The sequence below is a fragment of the Plectropomus leopardus genome, chromosome 11 (genome assembly GCF_026936395.1).
Source record: "Plectropomus leopardus strain MGB_pleo_1.0 chromosome 11, ASM2693639v1, whole genome shotgun sequence".
NCBI lineage: Eukaryota > Metazoa > Chordata > Actinopteri > Perciformes > Serranidae > Plectropomus > Plectropomus leopardus.
The window spans coordinates 29,159,310-29,181,459 of NC_142186.1; the positions used below are offsets into that span (position 1 = coordinate 29,159,310).

A 22,150-nucleotide genomic window follows, 5' to 3' on the forward strand; every position below is an offset into this window, starting at 1 on the left:
TTTATTATGGTTATGATAATAACGACTACGACGATGATCATAATAATAATGACGTTCATAACAGTAATACACTATTAGTATTCAACAAACATAACAATAGAATAGAATTAATAATTAATAATTTATTAATTTAATAAATAATAATAAATACATAAATAATAAATAGATAATAATGAATAGATAAATATACAAAACAAAATTTAAAAAAAAAAATACAATAAAATAACCGGAAGCGTTTGGTTTCCTATCACTTCATTTCCCATCGTTCCCCTGGGCACATTGCTTGTGACGTCACATGTTTTCCTCCCTCACGCGGTGAGTTCTGGGTGAGTCCCTCCCGGTCCCTCCGGCAGTGTTTCGAAGCTGAATCGGGGACCATGGCAGACGAGGAGGACTCGGCGCCGGAACCTGCCGCCGTCTCTCCCCCGGCGACCCCTCTCACCGAGCGGCCTCACTCCGTGTCCTTCTCCGAGAGCGTCCAGCCGGCCGTCGGGATGGTGAGCCAGCTGCTAACCCAGCCGTCCTCCCTGAAGTTTGACAAAAACATCAAACAGGCCTTCTACAACACCGGGGCGATGATCTTTGTGGCGATCTGCTGCGGGGCTGCCGTCCTGGTCTACTTCATCCTGGAGGCCTTCCTCCGCCCGCTGCTCTGGGCGGTGCTCTGCGGGACCTTCCTGCACCCCTTCAAGCACTCCCTGGCTCGGCTCGGCCGCTCGTGGCTCAGCGGCCTGCAGGAGACCGGGACGCCCATCGTAGTGGGGACGCTGCTGATCCCGGTGTGGTGTGTGAACTACGGGGTGGAGCTGATGGGCAAGCTGGTGCTGGAGAGGCTCATGGTGCTGCTGGTGATCGGGGCCGGGGCGCCGCTGGTTTACTTCCTCTACCTTTTCTGGAGCGTCATCGGCATGCAGGTGATCCTCGGGCACGTCTGTGGGATCATCGGGGCCATGCTGGACTGTTTCCACGCCGTGTGGGTGAGTGAACGGGCAGTGACAGCTGGTTACATCCCACTCTGTAGTGATGACAAATACCCTTTGTCACCCAGTGTGGATGCCACTGGGTGGACTGGATCACCCCAGACAGGCTGCAGACAGCTCAGAGTGGAGCTGGACCATGTAGTTGAAATCTGTCCCAATATTAACAATTTCAAACTTGAATCAGCATCACTTTTCTTGTGCTGCATTTCACATGTGTTTAAGCCTTTGATCCCTGAGCAAATTAATTTCTAAAAAACATGGGGGAAATGGGAATGAGCAACTTGGCAAGAAATTAGTAGATTTAGAACATTACTTTTAATAATAATAATAATACACTTTATTTATAGGGCGCTTTTTTACAATGCTCAAAGACGCTTAACAGAGACAAAAACAGTCAACTAAAGTCAGTAAAACATACAGAATAAATAGAAACAAGATTAGTAAAAGCAAGACAGACGAGCATGAGATGAGGATAAATCAAACATTAAAAGCAAATTTTAAAGGGGGGTCTTGTTGAGGTCAGTGCGGTCTCGGATGGGTTTGGGGAGTGAGCTCCAGAGGGTGGGGGCAGCTACAGAGAAGGCTCTGTCCCCTCAGGTCCTTGGTCCTCAGAGGGGTGGAGAGGAGGCTGGTGTCAGGAGAGCGGAGGTTACGGGAGGGAGTGTACAGATATTTTTTTATATTTTGTATATTTTTCTTTCCTTAAATACATTTTTCTGTTTTTTTTGGCATATTTTCAGGTTATTTTGAGTCATTTCTTGTTTAGGTGCAAATTGCTTTCTTCCCATATTTGTAGAAAAATCAAGCCAGTTTGGTTTCAGAGGGTTAATAGCCGAAAATTAGTAATCAACAAGTTTGATGCTTGACTTATCATTTAGGGTTTCTGGGTCTTCTATGGTACTACATTGTTTTGTAAGTTGTGACAGAAATTTTACCACTATTAACTAAGATTTTATAAAACAATAATCCGTAAATTATAATAAAAATAGTTATTTGCAGCCCCACTTAAACATTTATTTTATTTTATTTAATTTTTGTTTGCGTGCACATGAAACTGCATTAAAATCTATTTATGTAATATTTGTCAGGAGAGGGTAAGAAGCCAGAAGCCTGTACAAACAAACTCCTCCTCAACTTGAGAAAAACAAACAATAACAAAAAAACAAACAAACATTATACTAAAAAATACAACAACAGATAAATGACCACAACAAACACTCAGAGCCAAAAAAAACAACCAGTCAGTGAATACTAATTAAAAAAAACCCAAGAAATACATGGACCAAAATACAAAGAAAAAATTATGATAAAATGAAACGAAAATCAAAAGTCAATAAACGACAATACTGAATTTAACAGGACGACAAATGCTGCAGATAGTTTGAATTGTTTTTCCTTGAATGCATCACATAAAGAGTCATTATATTATCATATTTTCTTGGAATATATGCCTAAGTTTGTATCTTAGCCAATCGGATTTCCTGCAGTTTCAGTGATCGATGAGTATCTTATTATTCCACACAGCTGCGGGGGCCCGAGCGCAGCTACACAGTCACTAGATACAGATTGCATGAAATGTTCCTCAGACAGCCCGTCCTTTCACTAAAGGCAGAGGCAGACTGACGCAGGCCTTGTGTCCGTAAATAGGATGGAGTCCACATGATATTAAATTACATCGAAAGATTTCTTTGTGTGGAGTCGACCCAGCTGAGACTGTTGTGACGAGCCGATTACAGACTGCCGCGTCATGTTTCTGCTGGTTAACAGAAGTCAGAAAGTTCAGTGCGAACACATCGAGGTCTTTAAATGTTTAACGGTATAAACCTGAGCAGTTTGAAACAATAATACATTTAGGCGACGGATCATTTGAGCAGAAGTGAAATCATTCACGTTTATTTGATTGTACCTCATGATATCTCCTCTGTTTTTGTTATTTCCCGCCTCTTTTCTGTCCTCTCAGGTGTGCACGGTGGTGGTTGGCTACCTGTTGGCCGTTTGTTTCAAGTGGAGTCCTCACACGGAGCACTACCTGCGTGCTCTGGCTCTTCCTGTCTGGGCCGTCCTGCTCTTCTACATCGGTGAGTGTTTGGAGGAGAGGACGCCTGGACTTTCTGTTCAGACATGTTGGCTGTCGTTTCATACTTTGATTCAAATTCTTTGCCTCCGTGAGTCAATACTCAGGAGCTTAAATACCAGCTCTCGACATTTTGATTGACTTAATATTTGTAAGACGAGGCTGCGCGTTCTTTTCTGCTGAGAGTAAAACAAAACACATTAATAATAATCACTTTATTAATTAAAGATAATGGAAGTAATTCCTGTTTATTTTAAGTATGCAACATTATAAATACATTATCTTAAAAGTAATAAGTGCTCACACTGTGAGAGAAAATGTATAGAAATTAAAAACTTTAATGCACTGAGATGCATTGATAATCATTTTATAATCGCATTGCAGCTCTCCGAATCAAATTTTCCGGTGCTTAGAGATCCCTCACTCGGCAGATAGCCGGGCTGAAACAGTCTTCAGTCTTCTCTATCTAGACAAAATGAAACACCGTCTCTGCAGGTCTAAACGTCCATTAGACTGAGCACATGCAGAGCTGCATAGTAAGATGATGAGGTATTTATAGCACTCTTAATGTGTGTCGGAAAGAGGTGTTGACCTTCAGGCGTGAAATGTTAAGAGTGACTGAGAGCTGTTGAGAAGAAGTTATGTTCAAGAGGAAGCTTTCACGTTAAAATCTGAGAAAATGTCCTCAGACTGGACAATGTGCCATTATAATCAATATTATCTCGGTAATTATTACAGCCTGGTGTGTTTTTATGATTTCATTTCGAAGCATACAGACGTATTTTTAGCTGAAACAGAAGGACATTTTTGCCAAGATGTGGACATCATATCAAGCAGTGTAAGAGAAATATGTTTTTCCATAATAGTGAGAAAACACAAAGTTATCACTGATTTCTGATCTGTGTTTTTAGTGTCCCTGACCGGCTCGTGGAGAGTGCCCATATTTGTGGTCGTGGTTGCACTCATCATCGTGGGCTCGCAGGAGAAACCACCTGTTCCCGGCAGAGGTGAGATTTATGGACACACACACACACACACACACACACACACTTTCATATTTACCATACTCAGAAGCCCCTGCTCACAGTCAACCGGGCATTCATAAAACTGGTTTAAAAGAGTACATTTTTTTTCTATACATTGAACATTACAGATCTCTAATCATCTCAAAAAATTAGAATATTGTGAAAAAGTTCATTTGTCTTGGTATTTTAATTAAAAAAGGTTAACTTTCATATGCTGTATATTCATTACACAGAAATTCAAATATTTCAGGCCTTTTTTTAAATTTAATTTTGATGTTATGGCTTATATAGTTCATAAATTCGGAAATCCAATATCTCAAATTATTACAATATTTCCTAAGATCATTCAAAAATGATTTTACAATACAGAAATGTCCAGCTTCTGAAAAGTATGTTTATTTATATACTCAATACTGAGTTAGGACTCCTTTACTACAAATTACTGCATCAGCGTGGCTCGTCTGCATTTATATATATATATATATATATATATTTTTTTTTTACATTTTTAGCTGTTGACTACAATTAGCAAATTCAACGCAGAAAAAATGCTTGAAACATTTTAATATATGTAATGAGTCTGGAATATATACTTTTTTTACTTAAAGAACTGATAACAAGATTGAACTTTACCACAATACTGGAGATGCTCCTGTAGAGTTGTAACATGTTAATATGTGATCTTGGAGGTGCAGGTAGAGCGGCTGGATTTTATTTGGACAGATTCCCCTGTTAAATGTCTCCGTGCTAAGCTAAGTTAACTAGCTGCGAGTTATAGCTTCACATTTACTCCACAGACATGACTGAGGTGTCTATATTCTCACTGAACTCTCAGCAGGAAAGCATGAGTTTGCAAAATTCATAACTATTGCTTCAATAGTCAAGGGGTCAGATCACTTTATAATTCAATGAATGAAACTCCCCGTGCGCAGCCAGTGTGATTGTCAGGTGCTGGTTTGTAGCACGAACATATGAAGTAAAAAATAAAATCGACCACGGCACTCTGAAGAACTTAACTGTGACTTTATTCAGAGTGAGCGCCGCGTTTCACCTGCGGCTACTATTTACTATTCTGAGTTTCGTGATGTTTTTGATTAATGTTATTTTGTAAATATTGTTATATTGATTAAAAATCATGAAGTCCTTGCTACGTTTTGATATGCTTTTTGATATTTTTTTGTAAATATTGTCATATTTTTCATATTTTCTCACTTTAGAAGGTGTTATTTACACCTTAAAAAAAATCAAGGGAAGAGGGGTGACGCTGATAATTGGTCACGTGACTCGCGTGTGTTGTCACACCTTTGGATACTCGTGTAATTTCACTGAGCGAACCTGAAGAAGCCGCAGGCGAAATGCATCGCTCACTCTAAATAAAGGGTAAAGTGTGAGGTGGTCTGTTTTTTTTTTACTTTATAATTTTACTTCAGGAAAGCATCTTTTTTGAGCAGCTCTGATCCTTTTAACAGTGGTGAAGTCCAACTCCTTCATTACCATTCATTTTTTTTGGTCCCAGAGCTCAACCAGCACTTTGATTAAATTGTTCTGTTTCTCAGCACAGCTTTACCTTAAACATATAAGCACCTCGAGGTGGAAAGTTTGCCCTTTAAACACACAAAGCTGCCTCTTGCTCTGCTGTCATGTGTGACTGTTATTTTCTCTTTGTCTCCCCAGGAGAGCTGTCGGGGCAGGTGTTGTCGTTCGCTGCGAACACTATTTACATGGCGATCTCGTGTAGCAACCTTCAGATGAAAACTGAGCCAAGTGAAAACTCTGCTACAAGTAAGAGAGCTCACTGTCAAACACTGTGAAGAACAGAGGCCGTTTGTTATAGTTACAGTGTGTATGCTGTAGTCTTTGTTGCTTAGCAGCAGTCTTGTGCAAGTTACAGAAAATTAGCAATCAATTACAGTTGATAGTTATTTCTCTCAAAAGTTATTGATTAATTTTACCATCTCCTGCATATAAAAGTAATTAGTTACTCTGGAAAGTAACTTTACTTGTAAATATCTGCTTAATGTCTTATTAATGCACACAGCTTTATTATTTTAGTGCTGTTGTGACACAGTGTGAGTCCAGACAACTGCTCTTGATCAGACTCTTAGATGTAGCTGGACATTAAATATTTACGGGAGCATAAAATAATGTGCGGACATAACCAGGAAACAAATGCGTTTGTGTTGGATTTTTCTGCCATGAAAAAAAAATGTAACTTTAAACAAGCCCATTTAAATTCTAGTAATTGTGTTAATTAATTTGAAAAAGTAATTACATTTCTTGTTACTGCCAAGTAGTGAAATTGCCAGAGTGATCAAATCTATACTGAAGCAAAGAGGAGGCAGTTTGGTGGAGATTTAGGATAAGAGTCAACAACCATTGTAGTTAATCAAACAAACAGGCCCTAAAACATAACCGGTTTGTCTTTCTTTCACGGAAGTTAATCTGAAAAATCATCACAGGGAGACACATAAGAAAATGTCAAACTCACTATTATGTTTTAAGTCTCTAACTTCTGTGGAAAAAGCACATCTGCATACTCAAATCCATGCAAAAATCATGTTTTCTGTGCAAGCTTTCGGTCAGAGATCCTCTTCAAGGCATAAGAGGAAACATGTGACAGCAGCAGTATTAGAAAAAAGTGACTCTAAACATGATTTTTTTCCTGGATTTTAATGTGCAGATGTCCATTTTTAAAATTTCTGATGACAATTCAGCTCCAGCACCTCAGTCTAAGTCCAAATACCGGGTGAGTGGTGTTTTTTCAAGATTCGATAGTCCCCAAATTCTGGAAGAAAGAGAATCCAATAAAGGAACTGCAACTGAAGACACTTCTGTTTTTGCTTCACCATTTGGCCTCATCGCTTTGATCTTTCTTCTTCTTTTGTGCTTCCTCTGTGTCCTCTCTCTGAAGATGGCGTGCAGCCATTACCAGCCGGCCTCTTCCAGAAAGAGAAAAGCGCTAACAGAGCCAGTGACATCTACTTCATTCTACTGGTGTGGGCCATCGTACTGGTTCAGGTGTGGCTCAACCTCTGGATCCTGCAGCTGCTGCCGATCCCTGTGGCTGGTAACACACACATGCATGCACGCTCCCTCTCACATTTCGCCCTCTCAGATCCTCTGTGCTCTGGCTAATGCTGCATTGATGCTTTAGTGTGGGTGCTGAAGAGGCTGGTGGTCCACTTTGGGCTGAAGGGCTTTGCAGAGCGGACTCTCGTGTCGTGGTGGGCGGTGCTGGAGAAGCTCGGACGTGAGCGAGAAGAGGCCCTGCTGCCCGGACCGATCAAAGGCTTGGCTCAGTTCCTGCTGCGCATTGACACCAAGGTAATGTCTTTGACCGATCTCTGGCTGCATCTGGTGCAGGAGCTGTCCTTAGTTCCTCTTTCTTTGATTTCACACATCCTCATCCAGGTACACACATTCTCTGTGACACTGGTGCGTCTTTCTAGTGTTCAAACAGTTTATCCGTCACATTAAAGTCCCGCAGTGGCTGTAAAGGAGTGTTTGGCCAATAAACGTTGAAGGTCAGGCATACTGAGTATCTGCAGTTTAAATATTAGAGAGTATATTCTGTAAAGTCAGGAATGTTTTTGGTCAAAGTAAAAATGAAGCTGCGCTAAACAATATTTTAACATAAAAAAATTATCCAAGTATGATACAAAGTGGTCACTCTGTCCCATAGAGAATTATCATCTCGCTCTGCAGTTCACCTCATTTCTGCGGAGTTTGAGCTTTTGGTCGGGCCGAGGACTTTAACACTTTTTTTCACTCTCACTGCTGGCACGGAGCCATTTCAGGATGCAGCAGGCAGCTGTTTTCAGCAAAAAATCTCAGACAGACGGACTGTACACTGCCTGCTCAGCACCAAACTGCAAACAAAGTGAGCAACTAGCTGATGAACACAATGGAGGATTTATCAGCTAAAGAAAGAAGGGCTGTTCATAAAGCCTCCAAATCAAAGAGTGGAGAAATTCGAAGAAAATGCCACTTACAGTTAAGACTAAATCCCGGAAGAGATAAAAGTTACTCTCAAAGCCTTAAAGAGATAGTTCGCCAGTGTTTGACTATATTTGAATTACACAGTAACTGAGTGAGGCAGCGGCAGACCAGTGACTTCGCCGTTCGGTTTTTCTCGGTGGAGTCTGCTGTTTTTATTATGGCTTCAAGTCCTTGTCCAAAAGGGCTGTCTTATGGCAAGGTAAAGTGGTGAAAATAATTTTAAAAAACCTTAAAAAAGTGATTTTTAGATATTGTCAGGTCATCACAAACATGACTCCAAATAAATAATCACGTTGCTTGGTGTGTGCTTGATGTAGAAGACGATAAATGTTTGCTAACATGTTTACCGTGACAACTTTATAGACTGTTTCCCTGGAATTGCGTCGCTAGGCAACAGCTTGGGTCCATGTTTACTTCCTGTCAGCTTATACCAGTCACACACACTGCAAAACATCCAAACAGGAAGCACAAAAGGACTTGTTTAGAATTTTTATGTTGTCAACTTTGAAACAGTCTATGAGCGACACCTGACACCTTTTGCACTAAAAGATGTCTCTCTCCTGGTGTTTTGGGGATGCAGTTACATCCTGTGTTTATAATCACACTGATTTGCATCCCAGTGTTTAGTCCACACTCTGTAGTTAAATCCTGCCTGCCACGCTCCACCTCCTGATCCCTCACTGCCTGTACCCAGCGAGGTTGTTTTGTTGTCGCACGGGTACATGTGATGACTGCTGCACAGGTCTTTCCAATAATAATCTTCCCAATGTCTCTTTGTCTCCTCCCCAAGCTCTGGCATTGGCTTAACAAGCAGGTAATGACTTGGAGGAGCAGAGTGCTGAGAGAAGGAGAGACTGAGAGAAAGAGTGTGCACGAGTGAGAGCGAGAGTAGAAGGATATATGTGTGGGTGTGTGTGAAGGCAACACCTTGTAGTAGCTTGGACTGGCGCTTTACCCATCCACTGTCATCACCCTCTCATCCTGTCAACATGTTTGTCCTCGCGCTGCTTCCCCGCTCCCTGCTTTTATTTTTACAGGAAGCTACAGTCGGGGAGGCGGGACTCTTCGGTCCCTCGGCCTCGTCCGTACCTTCCCTGCTGTGATCTAACAGGTTTGGCTTGAGTGTGTGAGCTGCATGGAGAGATGTAAACGGAGCGTAGCTGAGTGGGAGGAGAGGGCAGTGTTTCTAAATCTGATTTTTACTTCGATTTTATAGAAACGCTAAACCCTTGGAGAGATGTAGTTACGTTTCAGGAGCTTTTCGGGGTGGGGCTGGTACCGGACAAAACAATGGAAACACCTAACAGTTTGGAAATATGAAGCACAAAATAAAAACTAACTCGGGCCAAGAGCTTGACTTCTTTTTTTGTAGTAGCATATTAAACACTCTAGTTTTTAGACACAGAGGTTTTAGAAGTCAGCCTTTCTTAAAGCTTTGGTTGTTTAACTTTATAATAAATAACTTTTTATCATATTTGCTGCAACTGTCACTATATACAAACAGACTTTGTGGCCTGAAACAGACGGTAATCTGTGGAAAAAATAATGCTCCTTTCCTCAAAGTGCTTCTATGACAATTGCAAGCATCCACCATGTCTGAATGAAAACAGCCAGTCGGAGCAGAGGAGTCTCTAATGCAGCTGACAATCATGTCAGTCGCTGCTCGTATGCGGTCAGACTGTCAAACTGGGCAGCACTGATCAAACTGCTTTGCAGATTTCCCTATTTAGATGCTTTCAGGAACATCTTCGTGGACTGTTTGGCTGTAAAATGAGAACGTTTGTGACCAGACTGCTATGAAGGAAACAGTCGAGTCAAAACAAAGCCTCCCTTTGATAACAACACAGGAATTTCATTAGTGTTGTTTTAATTGCTGGAGATTTTTTTTGGTAATTGGTACAAAACATAGTGTACCAACTTTCCCGTTTAATTGTCTGTTTAGCTTCTTTGTTTTTTTTATTAATTGGAGAATAAGTATTTACTGATGTGGTGTTTCCATTTTTTTGTGAACCAATTTTTGCTATACTTGATTTAATCCACATCAGTCAGTCTGCTAAGTGTCGTCTGTAGGGTACATTCTTCTAGGCGAGAGGAAAAATATCTGCATTTACCTGGGATATTAAAGTAATACTTGTGATTGCTTGCTCATCAGTTACTCACCCCGTGTTACCTTGGATTCACGAAGGTAACCTCATCCCGTCTCTAGCGTACAAAGAATCCAAATTTGGAGAAGATTCTTGATGAATTGACGTTACAAGTGTCTGTGTTTAACAACGGGAGAACTATGTGATAACATCTGTTTACAAACTTGCACAACTGGTGCAGTATAATCCAAGTCTCATCACTACAGTCTGTGCTCAGTACTTTACACACATGCATTTTTGCTGAGACCATAATATTCAAAACACTTCCACAAGAACAGTCTCATGCATGAGTAACCACCTGGGCAACTGTGAGGTCAAATGCACACGTCCAGGTGCGACACTTTTAAGAGGAAGTGTTAATAATTGTAACATTAAAGCGACATTGCATGTGTGTGCAAAGTACTTAGCATACGACTGGATAAATGAGAATTTGAGTATACTGCATGAGTTGTGTGTTTGTTTTTGGTTGTTGTTAAATTAGTCCCCTTTTTCTTCAATTCATTTTTTCCCATTTTTGGATTCTCTTTTTACCACGGAGACATGTGAGTAAAACGTTTTCTTTACAAGTTCAGCTTAACACGGGGTGAGTAATGATCATTTTGAGGGTGAAGTATTCCTTTAGTTTACCCTGGACTTTAGGACTGTACGGGGCTTTGTGGCTGATATGCAGTTGGCCCTTTAGTGCTTTATCATTTCACCATCAATATAATGACCAACCTGGTGGCCTTTTGGGAGACAGGTTTCCACTAACAGTAACTTGCCATTGACTCCAGTAACTTGACATTAACACATGGTTTGTGTGACATTAACACACACACAAATGGATACTGAAGCTGTTATGATGCAATTTTGGAGCATTGAGAAACCTGAGTTAAGATTTTCACCACCTCTCAACAGAATTTACTTTGAAAGGCCGATGGACGGCGTGCAGCAGTTTAAAAATCAAAGATACTGACAGAGATGTCGTGTTTAAAAGAACACACAGGCTGAGTTTTTAACTCGCATGTTTCCCTGTTTAAGTGCAAGGATGTGTGCATGCATGTGTTTAGATATCCTGGCTCACTCAGTCGACCACCACACTGTTCCAAAGGGGGGCAGCTTTTAGATCCAAAGTGGCCTCTTCACGTGGGAAGGACACAGGTTTCTCTATGTGTCTGATCACTGTATGTTTCCAACGTCTTCAGAAATGCGCTGACTTTGTGTCCTCTCTCTGTTTCTACCTCCACCTTTCTTCTGTTCTGTGTCCTCTTTATGTGCCCAGATGGTCGTGTGGTTGGAGCGTTCTTTGGATAAAATCATCAGCATCTTCATCATCTTCCTCCTGGTCACTGGGACGCTGCTCATGGCTCTGCTGCTCACTGCTATGGTACTGGTTTTGTTCCTTTTCAATGACCTCGCTGAATATCAGAGCTACTGACGCTGCCTTTGATAACGGAGTAACTTTTGTCTCTTTAGGTTCACCACGAAAGTGCTCACATCATCGACGTAACCAGTAACCTCATCAACGAAACTGTGTCTAACCATCCAGAATGGGCCAAGTATGATGTTTTACTCTCGTATTTGTTTCTGTCTCTTTTGTGTTTGGAGTATGAGTGGCCGCTATATCGATTATACTTCATGTTTGGTAGCACAGAGAGATGTGTAAAATGACTTTATCACCAACATTGAGTATAAATTATCACACCTTTTTTTTTCCTCACTTTGACATTTTTGGTTTTTTGAAGTCAAATTATGTACTGTCATTAAGTTAAACAAATTAATGTTATCACTGAGTTAAACTTCTATCATAAACTTCTGTTTAAATAAAGTTAAATAAAGCACAATTATAATGAAATAAATCCTGGCAGAATTACTGGTGAAGAATTACAGAATTACTTTCGCGATATAGCCTAAAAATATCACAATGTTATTTACAGGCCAAATTACCCAGTCCTTGTTCGAAGTTTCTTTTTGTCACGTTGTCGTCCTCTAGTTGGCTTCCAGAGGCTCGTGTGGTGCAGAAGGCTCTGAATTCAGCTGCGACTAACGTTTATCAACATGGTAGAGAATGGATAACACATAAGGCAAGAATGATAATTTCCTTTATGTTTAATGTCTCTGACATCAAATATGGAAGCAAAAACTAAAGACTTGAGTTGCTTGTTATGCACTGAATCTTCCTCCTTTTGTGCAGCTTCATAAGATGTTAGGAGACAAGGTGAACAACACAGCTGTGATCGAGAAACAGGTTTTGGAGCTCTGGGACAGACTGTACCACTCGTGGTTTGTGAAGGTCAGGACAGTCCATTTAACTTGCTGGACCACATTTGTCCTCTAAAAATATCCCACACATAATGTCCCATGTATTTTCCAGAACACAACCCACACTGGACGCCACCGCGGTCAGAAGATGATCCCTCAGAGAGGGAACAGCTGGTTGGTCGACATCCTGGACTGGAAGGACATTGCATCCTTTCTGCAGGAAAATCTGGAGACTCTGCTGTCTGTAAGTATGAACGTGTGTAACATCATCCTCTGTATGAGGAAGGTGGTTTGCATATATTTTGCCTTCATACATCTGTCAGTCAGTCCTTAAAGGATGCATTTTCATATAATCTGACTAAAGCCTGGAGGCTGTTACATCATCTGATTATCCTTTGTATCAAACCCTGATTGGTCTATAGGTCTCATACTGGACTCAAGGCTTTTCAGCTGAAATGCGTCCTTTTATATTGATTTTTGGCCCAAAATAAACAAGTTAAATTTTCTGTGAGTGCCAGTGTTCTATTTGTTTTCTGATTTTTTTTTCCACAACTGGGCACCTTTTTACATTTTGTAGATATTTGGAGATGTTTGCACTGTTGTTTTTACCTTTTTATTTTTCTTGACATGTCAAAAATAAATGATGATGATGGTGATGATGATGATGATGATGATGATGATGACCATGGTCTACAGGACTCCCTAAAAACTTGATTTTTCTTGTGGCAGCAAAGTGTTGCATAACTGACGCATGTACTCATTGGCTCACATTAGATCATCTTGTCACTTTTTTGATAAGCTAGCAAAAACATAACCTAAAAAACTGGTTTATAAAGCAGTTTTTGGCCCTAAAGGGTTAGTGTGTAGGATTTTACAGGCTATATATATATATATATATATATATATATATATATATAGTTGTATTATATTAATTTAGATTCAGATTATCAATGTTCATGTAAACAGGTGTGAGACCACATAAACAAATAATAGAAAAACAGGTTTATTCTACTTTATAGATGAAACTAGCCCATACTTTGCCTCTCAGTCCGATTTCTTATTTTCATCAAGCCAAAATAATTCAGGATTCTTTTCGTACAAAGGTGCACGCAGGTTATCATATAAATCATGAACATGCGCTCATGGGCTCATCCGGTTGAAATACCGGATTGACTGGTATTTGGGAATCCCACTGGTGTAAAGTCGCTGTTATGACAACTGAAAGTCACATATCGTTGACATATTGACGTCTCTGTCTCAGAGTGGTGTGAACAGTTTTGACAGGATGACATGTTTAATGTCACCTCGTTTTTTTGTAGATCCTGGAGTCTCTGTGGGTGGTGATGAGCAGAAATGTCGGCCTCCTCATCTCCACGACGACCACTCTCCTCACTGTCCTGTTCCACAGCGGCACGGCTCTGCTCAACTTTGCCCTCAGTCTGGTATGAAACACTAAACCATCAGTAGGGGGACAAAAACCCCAAAAAAGGCTTAAGTTTTAAAGGTAACCTGAGGAGACACAAAGCACAACTATAACCTTTATAACTTTAATATGTCTAGTGTTTGAAGTGGGTGTATATACTGTAAATATTTTACCATGAAATGAGTTTATTTGGTTGATGGTTGCATCTTCACAAAATAGAGAAAAATTCTGTTATGCACCAAAATACTTTTTGTATATGAAGACATACAGTATTTTGACTTAATTGCATTAATTTATGAGATTATTCATTTTGCATTGAACCCAGCAAAAACATACATTTATACATACAAATATTTGTTTGATATATATTGATATTAAAAATGGCCAAAAGAATAAGAGATGATGGAGGAGGCAACAATAAAGAAGTCAAGTGAGGAACTGTGGTAAAAGTGTGTAGTGGTCTCATTAAGGTTGGTAGCGGAGCTCTTGTGATCGCAGTCACATACATTTTTATGTATCTGTTTTAATTTAAAGGACATTTGTGTTCTTGATCTAGACAATGCACATAAGCATTATATTTATCCCTTAAATCTCACTTGAAGATCTAGAAGTTAAAACAACCTCTGCAGACTGCGCTCAATGGAAGCATTTGCAGCAGATCTTGAAGCTTGATACGTTTGTAAAGGGCATGATTATTCTTAGTGGTACATGCTTCAGTGATGAAATAGACGAGTCACATGTGCAACTGGACTCTGTTTCTTAATGTGTTTTTCTGACCGTTAGTACATGTTGAATAATCTCAGGTTTTTTTTGCAGTTTTTTGGGGGGTATTTGCAGCAGCAAATTGCTCATGATTGTGCTGTTTACTATATATACGCAGGTGATTTTCCTGACTACTCTCTTCTACCTGCTGAGCTCCAGTGGTGAATACTACAAACCTGTCAAATGGGTCATCAGCCTGACCCCCCTCTCACAGCCCGGACCCTCCTCAAATATCATCGGCCAGTCTGTCGAGGAAGCAATCAGGTACTCACACACAAAAATGTTTTATGCAATCTAAACTCATATCTATGGGAGATTATTTTTAGCTCTGTGTGTATGTGTGTGTGTGTGTGTGTGTCTGTGTGTCTGTGTGTGTGTGTGTGTCTGTTTGTGTGTGTGTGTGTGTGTGTGTGTGTGTGTGTGTGTGTGTGTGTTTTGCAGGGGAGTGTTTGACGCCTCTCTGAAAATGGCTGGCTTCTACGGCCTCTACACTTGGCTCACTCACACCATCTTTGGCATCAACATAGTCTTCATTCCTTCTGGTGAGTCAGCATGTTCGCAGCAGATCGCGCCGTCACTTTAGCTGCACCTGCAAAGCCTCAGTTGGTGATTTCTCACTTTTTTAATCCTCTCTCTCTCTCTCTCTCTTGGCCCGAAGCTTTGGCTGCCATCCTTGGTGCTGTGCCGTTCCTGGGGACCTACTGGGCAGCGGTGCCGGCGGTGTGCGACCTGTGGTTGGTGCAGGGTGAAGGCGTAAAGGCCGTGCTGCTGCTGATCTGCCATCTGCTCCCGACGTATTTTGTAGATACAGCTATCTACTCTGACATATCGGGGTATGTATGTGCGACACCAGCTTGTGTTCGTGTTGTTTGAGCTTCCTCTCGGAGCATTGACACATTTGACCAACAAACTTAAACAAACCCCAAATGCACCCAAACATGGCTTTGAAAGGAAGCCATTCTCTGAGCTATAAACAGTGTGTCCGTTCGCCTCAGCTGTTCGAGAGAGACCTAATGAAAACACCAGACGTGCCAGATAATGCTCCATCTCAGCTGCTACTGGCAGCCCAGCCAAGTCTCCCCGTCTGTTATCCCTTTGCAAAATATTACAACCTTCTTGGTTAGAATTTATTTAGTTGAGGTCTCACAAAAATAACAAATTTAAATTAGGCCTATCATAAAGATAAACATAAATTTATGGTGGAACAAACATTTAGTAAAAAATGTCTTTGAACAAGAATCATATGGCTGTTTTTTTGTTGTTTTTTTCTTGTGACAAATTTAGTTACATAATTAAGTATTTTCGAAGGCAAAGTTTAGATTCATGGTTTTGGTTCAGTCATTTTAAGTCATTTTAATGCTGTGAATATCAACTTGGATAGATTCCAAGTCAATGACAAAGATTTTTCAGTTGCATTTATATATTTTAAATCAGTTGTTTATCGTTTTGTAATTTAGTTGTCAGGGAAACCTCCTAAATCTCTTTTAATGACATTGGAATGGCATTCAGTACTAAAACTTTAAATGATATACATTACTATGAATTCTTGTGTAACGGTTCTATGCCATACTGTACAATGACATTTTTGTGACATATACTATGACATTTTAAAAAGATACTATATATTGACATTGTTAAATACACTATATAGTTACATTTTTAACATAATATACCACGACTTATAGTATTGTCTGTTCGTGACATACTATACTATGAAATTTTTCAAACATTTCAACATCCAGTCAGACAAAAACAATTTAAAGTGCTGTACAGGAGCATAGTAATACATTAAGAAAACATTAAAACCGCATTCACGCAATAAAAAACAGTCAAAAAAGTAAAAAAGAGAGCATACTTTATTATACCTTTTTTTCACAAACACTTTACTGAAAAAAAAAATGCTATTCCATATTTTTTTTTTAAACATACAATATGTCACTTTTTAAAAATGCACCATACTATTACTTCTTCTGACATTCTTTACATACTTTACTATGACAGTTTTTAAACAGTATACTTTTACTTCTTTTTGATATTTCTTTGTAATACAGTTTCGTGTCTCCATGTCACAGGGGTGGACACCCGTACTTGACAGGTCTGGCAGTGGCAGGTGGAGCGTACTACCTGGGGCTGGAGGGCGCCATTATCGGGCCCATCCTCCTCTGCATCCTGGTAGTTGCAGCCAACATCTACAGTGCTATGTTAATGAGCCCCAGCTCTGCAGCTCCAACACCAGTGCAGTCCAGCTGGCCGCTCCACCCCCTCAGGTAAGCACAAAATCTGAAACACACTTAGAGCTGACTGAGTCTTCAAAAAAATGCAACCATACTATTGTTACTTGTCACTCTCAGGACCTTTGCAGATTCCACGCCCTCTGTCCTCAAAATGACCAGTGACTGAGAGCAAGAGGGTGTGACACTGTGGATGTCACCTGGCTTCCTATTGGCTGGTTCCTCAGGGGGAAGCGCTCCACCCTGCGCCGCTCGGCTCTACAAGAATCGGCCACGACCGAGAAGAGATGGCGGCGTAATGGCTGGTCCCCTTTGTCATCTGCTTACCAGAGCTGTTTCTCTGAGCAATGTGGCACCAGCTGCTCTCAATCAAGACCCTAAAATTACAGATGCGAGCATTACTCGTGTTCCCTAACATGGACCAATGACATCGCATTGGACATAATGATAATGAATGACGGAGACATTAATGCTAACCACATTAATATTAAAATTACTGTAGAGTTTGTGGTAAATTGTAAGACAATATATTTTATCTACAAAGCCCCTGATTTCCACCCTGCACACCCTGGCTCTGTTTTAAGTGTGTGTGGTTGTGCAGTATTTATACTCCCTACCTCTCTCCTCTTGGAGGCTCAAGTAGAGTTTGTAGTGAGGACCATAAAAGTCCTCGCGCCTGGCTCAAGAAACGATTTGTGGACTGTTGTTTAGTTTAACTTAATCATTCACGTTTCAGTGATAGTAACTGTGAGTTTGCAACACTAGATTTCTGTTTTGATGAACATTCACACTCCTGGACCAGGCGTTGTTACTGCAGTTTCACGGTTTTAGGTAACTGTACAGATGAATTACAGCTAAATGTCTATGCTTATTGTTTTTAAGTAAACTGCTTTAGTAGAACCGATTAGACTTTCTGCTTTTAGGGAGTCTGTGCTGAAGCCCGTGGTCTCTGAGGGTTTCTGTTTCTACATTTTTAATTTATTTTAAACTTTAAGGATAACTTTGGTATGTGGCAGCCTGTTTTGTTGCTGCTGGCTGCAGTGGTCTCATGAAATTCCTGACCATTTTCAAATATTGTTGTAATTTTTAGTCATTTACACACAAAAGAAACATGGGAAAATTGGGTCCAGGTTGAAAAATGCCTAAGTTACCCTTTCACATTTTGCTTTACACACTGTGAGTGCACATAAACACATGTGTGCAACAATGTTTTGTATTTTTATTTATTTTTTTAATATTCTTTTTATTATTTTTTAACAGATAATTTTATTGGGTCCTGTATAACTAGATTTTTTTAATTTTTATTGAGTACTGCAATTACTGATTCTTTCCATTTTTGTTTTTGGTCATAGTAAAGTATGCCATCAAAAATTATGCAAAAATGACACGGTATAGTGTGGTGTCCAAAATCTTGAAAAAAATGTCGAAGTATACAATGTAATCCAAAATCATGCCAAAAAAAAACATAATAGGACAAAATGTTGTCTGAACTCGTGCAACAAATGTCTTAGTATAACATTTCATCGGAAACACAAAAACGTCATAGTATAGTATGTCGTCCGAAATCATGCCATAAACGTCATAGTACAGCATGTCATCTGACATCATGCAAACAAATGGCGTAGTGTATGTTGTCCGAAATCATGAAAGTCATAGTATGGTCTGTCGTCTGAAATCACACAAAAAAACTTGTAGTACGTTGTCTGAAATCATGCCTTTCTGGCATGATTTCAGACAACGTACTACAATGACCAAAATGAAAGAAATGACCAAAAAAGCAAGGCTATAGTATGGCAACAATGTCAAAAAATGACGTGTCGCAAAAACAGCAGAAAATACCTCAAAACAGCATAAAATAGCGTGCAGAAAAACGCAACAGCAATGAAACCTGCAAAAATGGAAAAAAAAACCCCACCATAATATTGCATGTCGAAAAAATGACCAAAAAAAGCAAGGCTATAGTATGGCAAAAATGTCAAAAAATGACGTGTCCTAAAAACAGCTAAAAACACCTCAAAACAGCATAAAATAGCGTGCAGAAAAACACCATAGCAATAAAACTTGCTAAAATGGCCAAGAACACCATAATATAGTATGTTGAAAAAATGAAGAAAAAAGCAAGGCTATAGTATGGCAAAAATGTGAAAAAATGACATCTCCCAAAAACAGCTAAAAACACCTCAAAACAGCATAAAATAGCGTGCAGAAAAATGCTGTAGCAATAAAACTTGCAAAAATGGCCAAAAACAACAAAAGATAGCATGTTGATAAAATGAAGAAAAAAGCAAGGCTATAGTATGGCAAAAATGTGAAAAAATGACGTCTCCCAAAAACAGCTAAAAACACCTCAAAACAGCATAAAATAGCATGCAGAAAAACGCAGTAGCAATAAAACTCGCAAAAATGGCCAAAAACACCATAATATTGCATGTTGAAAAAATGAAGAAAAAAGCAAGGCTATAGTATGGCAAAAATGTGAAAAAATGACATCTCCCAAAAACAGCTAAAAACACCTCAAAACAGCATAAAATAGCGTGCAGAAAAACGCCATAGCAATAAAACTTGCCAAAATGGCCAATAACAACAAAAGATAGCATGTTGATAAAATGAAGAAAAAAGCAAGGCTATAGTATGGCAAAAATGTGAAAAAATGACGTCTCCCAAAAACAGCTAAAAACACCTCAAAACAGCATAAAATAGCGTGCAGAAACACGCTGTAGCAATAAAACATGCAAAAATGGCCAAGAACACCATAATATTACATGTTGATAAAATGACCGAAGAAGCAAGGCTATAGTATGGTAAAAATGTGAAAAAATGACGTGTCCCAAAAACAGCTAAAAACACCTCAAAACAGCATAAAATAGCGTGCAGAAAAACGCCATAGCAATAAAACTTGCAAAAATGGCCAAAAACAACAAAAGATAGCATGTTGTAAAAATGAAGAAAAAAGCAAAGGCTATAGTATGGCAAAAATGTCAAAAAATGACGTGTCCAAAAAACAGCTAAAAACACCTCAAAACAGCATAAAATAGCGTGTAGAGAAACTCCATTGCAATAAAACTTGCAAAAATGGCCAAAAACACCATAATATTGCATGTTGAAAAAATGACCAAAAAAGCAAGGCTATAGTATGGCAAAAATGTGAAAAAATGACGTCTCCCAAAAACAGCTAAAAACACCTCAAAACAGCACAAAATAGCGTGCAGAAAAACGCTGTAGCAATAAAACTTGCAAAAATGGCCAAAAACAACAAAAGATAGCATGTTGTAAAAATGAAGAAAAAAGCAAGGCTATAGTATGGCAAAAATGTGAAAAAATGACGTCTCCCAAAAACAGCTAAAAACACCTCAAAACAGCATAAAATAGCGTGTAGAAAAACGCTGTAGCAATAAAACTTGCCAAAATGGCCAATAACAACAAAAGATAGCATGTTGATAAAATGAAGAAAAAAGCAAGGCTATAGTATGGCAAAAATGTGAAAAATGACGTGTCCCGAAAACAGCTAAAAACACCTCAAAACAGCATAAAATAGCGTGCAGAAAAACGCCATAGCAATAAAACTTGCCAAAATGGCCAATAACAACAAAAGATAGCATGTTGATAAAATGAAGAAAAAAGCAAGGCTATAGTATGGCAAAAATGTGAAAAATGACATCTCCCAAAAACAGCTAAAAACACCTCAAAACAGCACAAAATAGCGTGCAGAAAAACGCTGTAGCAATAAAACTTGCAAAAATGGCCAAAAACAACAAAAGATAGCATGTTGATAAAATGAAGAAAAAAGCAAGGCTATAGTATGGCAAAAATGTGAAAAAATGACGTCTCCCAAAAACAGCTAAAAACACCTCAAAACAGTATAAAATAGCGTGCAGAAAAATGCTGTAGCAATAAAACTTGCCAAAATGGCCAATAACAACAAAAGATAGCATGTTGATAAAATGAAGAAAAAAGCAAGGCTATAGTATGGCAAAAATGTGAAAAAATGACGTGTCCCGAAAACAGCTAAAAACACCTCAAAACAGCATAAAATAGCGTGCAGAAAAACACCATAGCAATAAAACTTGCAAAAATGGCCAAATACACCATAATATTGAATGTTGAAAAAATGACCAAAAAAGCAAGGCTATAGTATGGCAAAAATGTCAAAAAATGACGTCTCCCAAAAACAGCTAAAAATGCCTCAAAACAGCATAAAATAGCGTGCAGAAAAACGCCATAGCAATAAACCTTGCCAAAATGGCCAAAAACAACAAAAGATAGCATGTTGTAAAAATGAAGAAAAAAGCAAGGCTATAGTATGGCAAAAATGTGAAAAATGACGTCTCCCAAAAACAGCTAAAAACACCTCAAAACAGCATAAAATAGCGTGTAGAAAAACGCTGTAGCAATAAAACTTGCCAAAATGGCCAATAACAACAAAAGATAGCATGTTGATAAAATGAAGAAAAAAGCAAGGCTATAGTATGGCAAAAATGTGAAAAATGACATCTCCCAAAAACAGCTAAAAACACCTCAAAACAGCATAAAATAGCGTGCAGAAAAACGCTGTAGCAATAAAACTTGCAAAAATGGCCAATAACAACAAAAGATAGCATGTTGATAAAATGACCAAAAAAGCAAGGCTATAGTATGGCAAAAATGTGAAAAAATGACGTCTCCCAAAAACAGCTAAAAACACCTCAAAACAGTATAAAATAGCGTGCAGAAAAATGCTGTAGCAATAAAACTTGCCAAAATGGCCAATAACAACAAAAGATAGCATGTTGATAAAATGAAGAAAAAAGCAAGGCTATAGTATGGCAAAAATGTGAAAAAAATGGCGTGTCGAAAACAGCTAAAAACACCTCAAAACAGCATAAAATAGCGTGCAGAAAAACACCATAGCAATAAAACTTGCAAAAATGGCCAAATACACCATAATATTGAATGTTGAAAAAATGACCAAAAAAGCAAGGCTATAGTATGGCAAAAATGTGAAAAAATGACATCTCCCAAAAACAGCTAAAAATGCCTCAAAACAGCATAAAATAGGCGTGTAGAAAACGCTGTAGCAATAAAACTTGCCAAAATGGCCAATAACAACAAAAAGATAGCATGTTGATAAAATGAAGAAAAAGCAAGGCTATAGTATGGCAAAAATGTGAAAAAATGACGTCTCCCAAAAACAGCTAAAAACACCTCAAAACAGCATAAAATAGCGTGCAGAAAAACGCTGTAGCAATAAAACTTGCAAAAATGGCCAAAAACAACAAAAGATAGCATGTTGAT

At 39.0% G+C, this 22,150-nt stretch overlaps 1 protein-coding gene across 2 annotated transcripts; it reads left to right on the forward strand.

Annotated features, from left to right (window-relative positions):
- The first annotated feature begins 214 nt into the window (after nt 1-214).
- Nucleotides 215-18,086, forward strand: tmem245 (transmembrane protein 245). 2 transcript variants are annotated; one of them, XM_088084549.1, is made up of 18 exons: nt 215-977; nt 2,941-3,058; nt 3,966-4,061; nt 5,754-5,861; nt 6,991-7,146; nt 7,234-7,403; nt 8,869-8,892; nt 11,484-11,588; nt 11,678-11,760; nt 12,195-12,285; nt 12,396-12,494; nt 12,576-12,707; nt 13,783-13,905; nt 14,767-14,912; nt 15,090-15,190; nt 15,307-15,481; nt 16,721-16,915; nt 17,000-18,086. In XM_088084549.1, exons 1-18 carry the CDS (start codon nt 378-380, stop codon nt 17,046-17,048), a joined length of 2,571 nt encoding a protein of 856 aa, XP_087940675.1. In that variant the 5' UTR covers nt 215-377; the 3' UTR covers nt 17,049-18,086. The 2 variants fall into 2 exon arrangements, with proteins under 2 accessions (XP_087940675.1, XP_087940676.1); XM_088084550.1 differs by lacking the exon at nt 8,869-8,892 and having other exon boundaries at nt 217-977.
- The last annotated feature ends 4,064 nt before the right edge of the window (nt 18,087-22,150 follow it).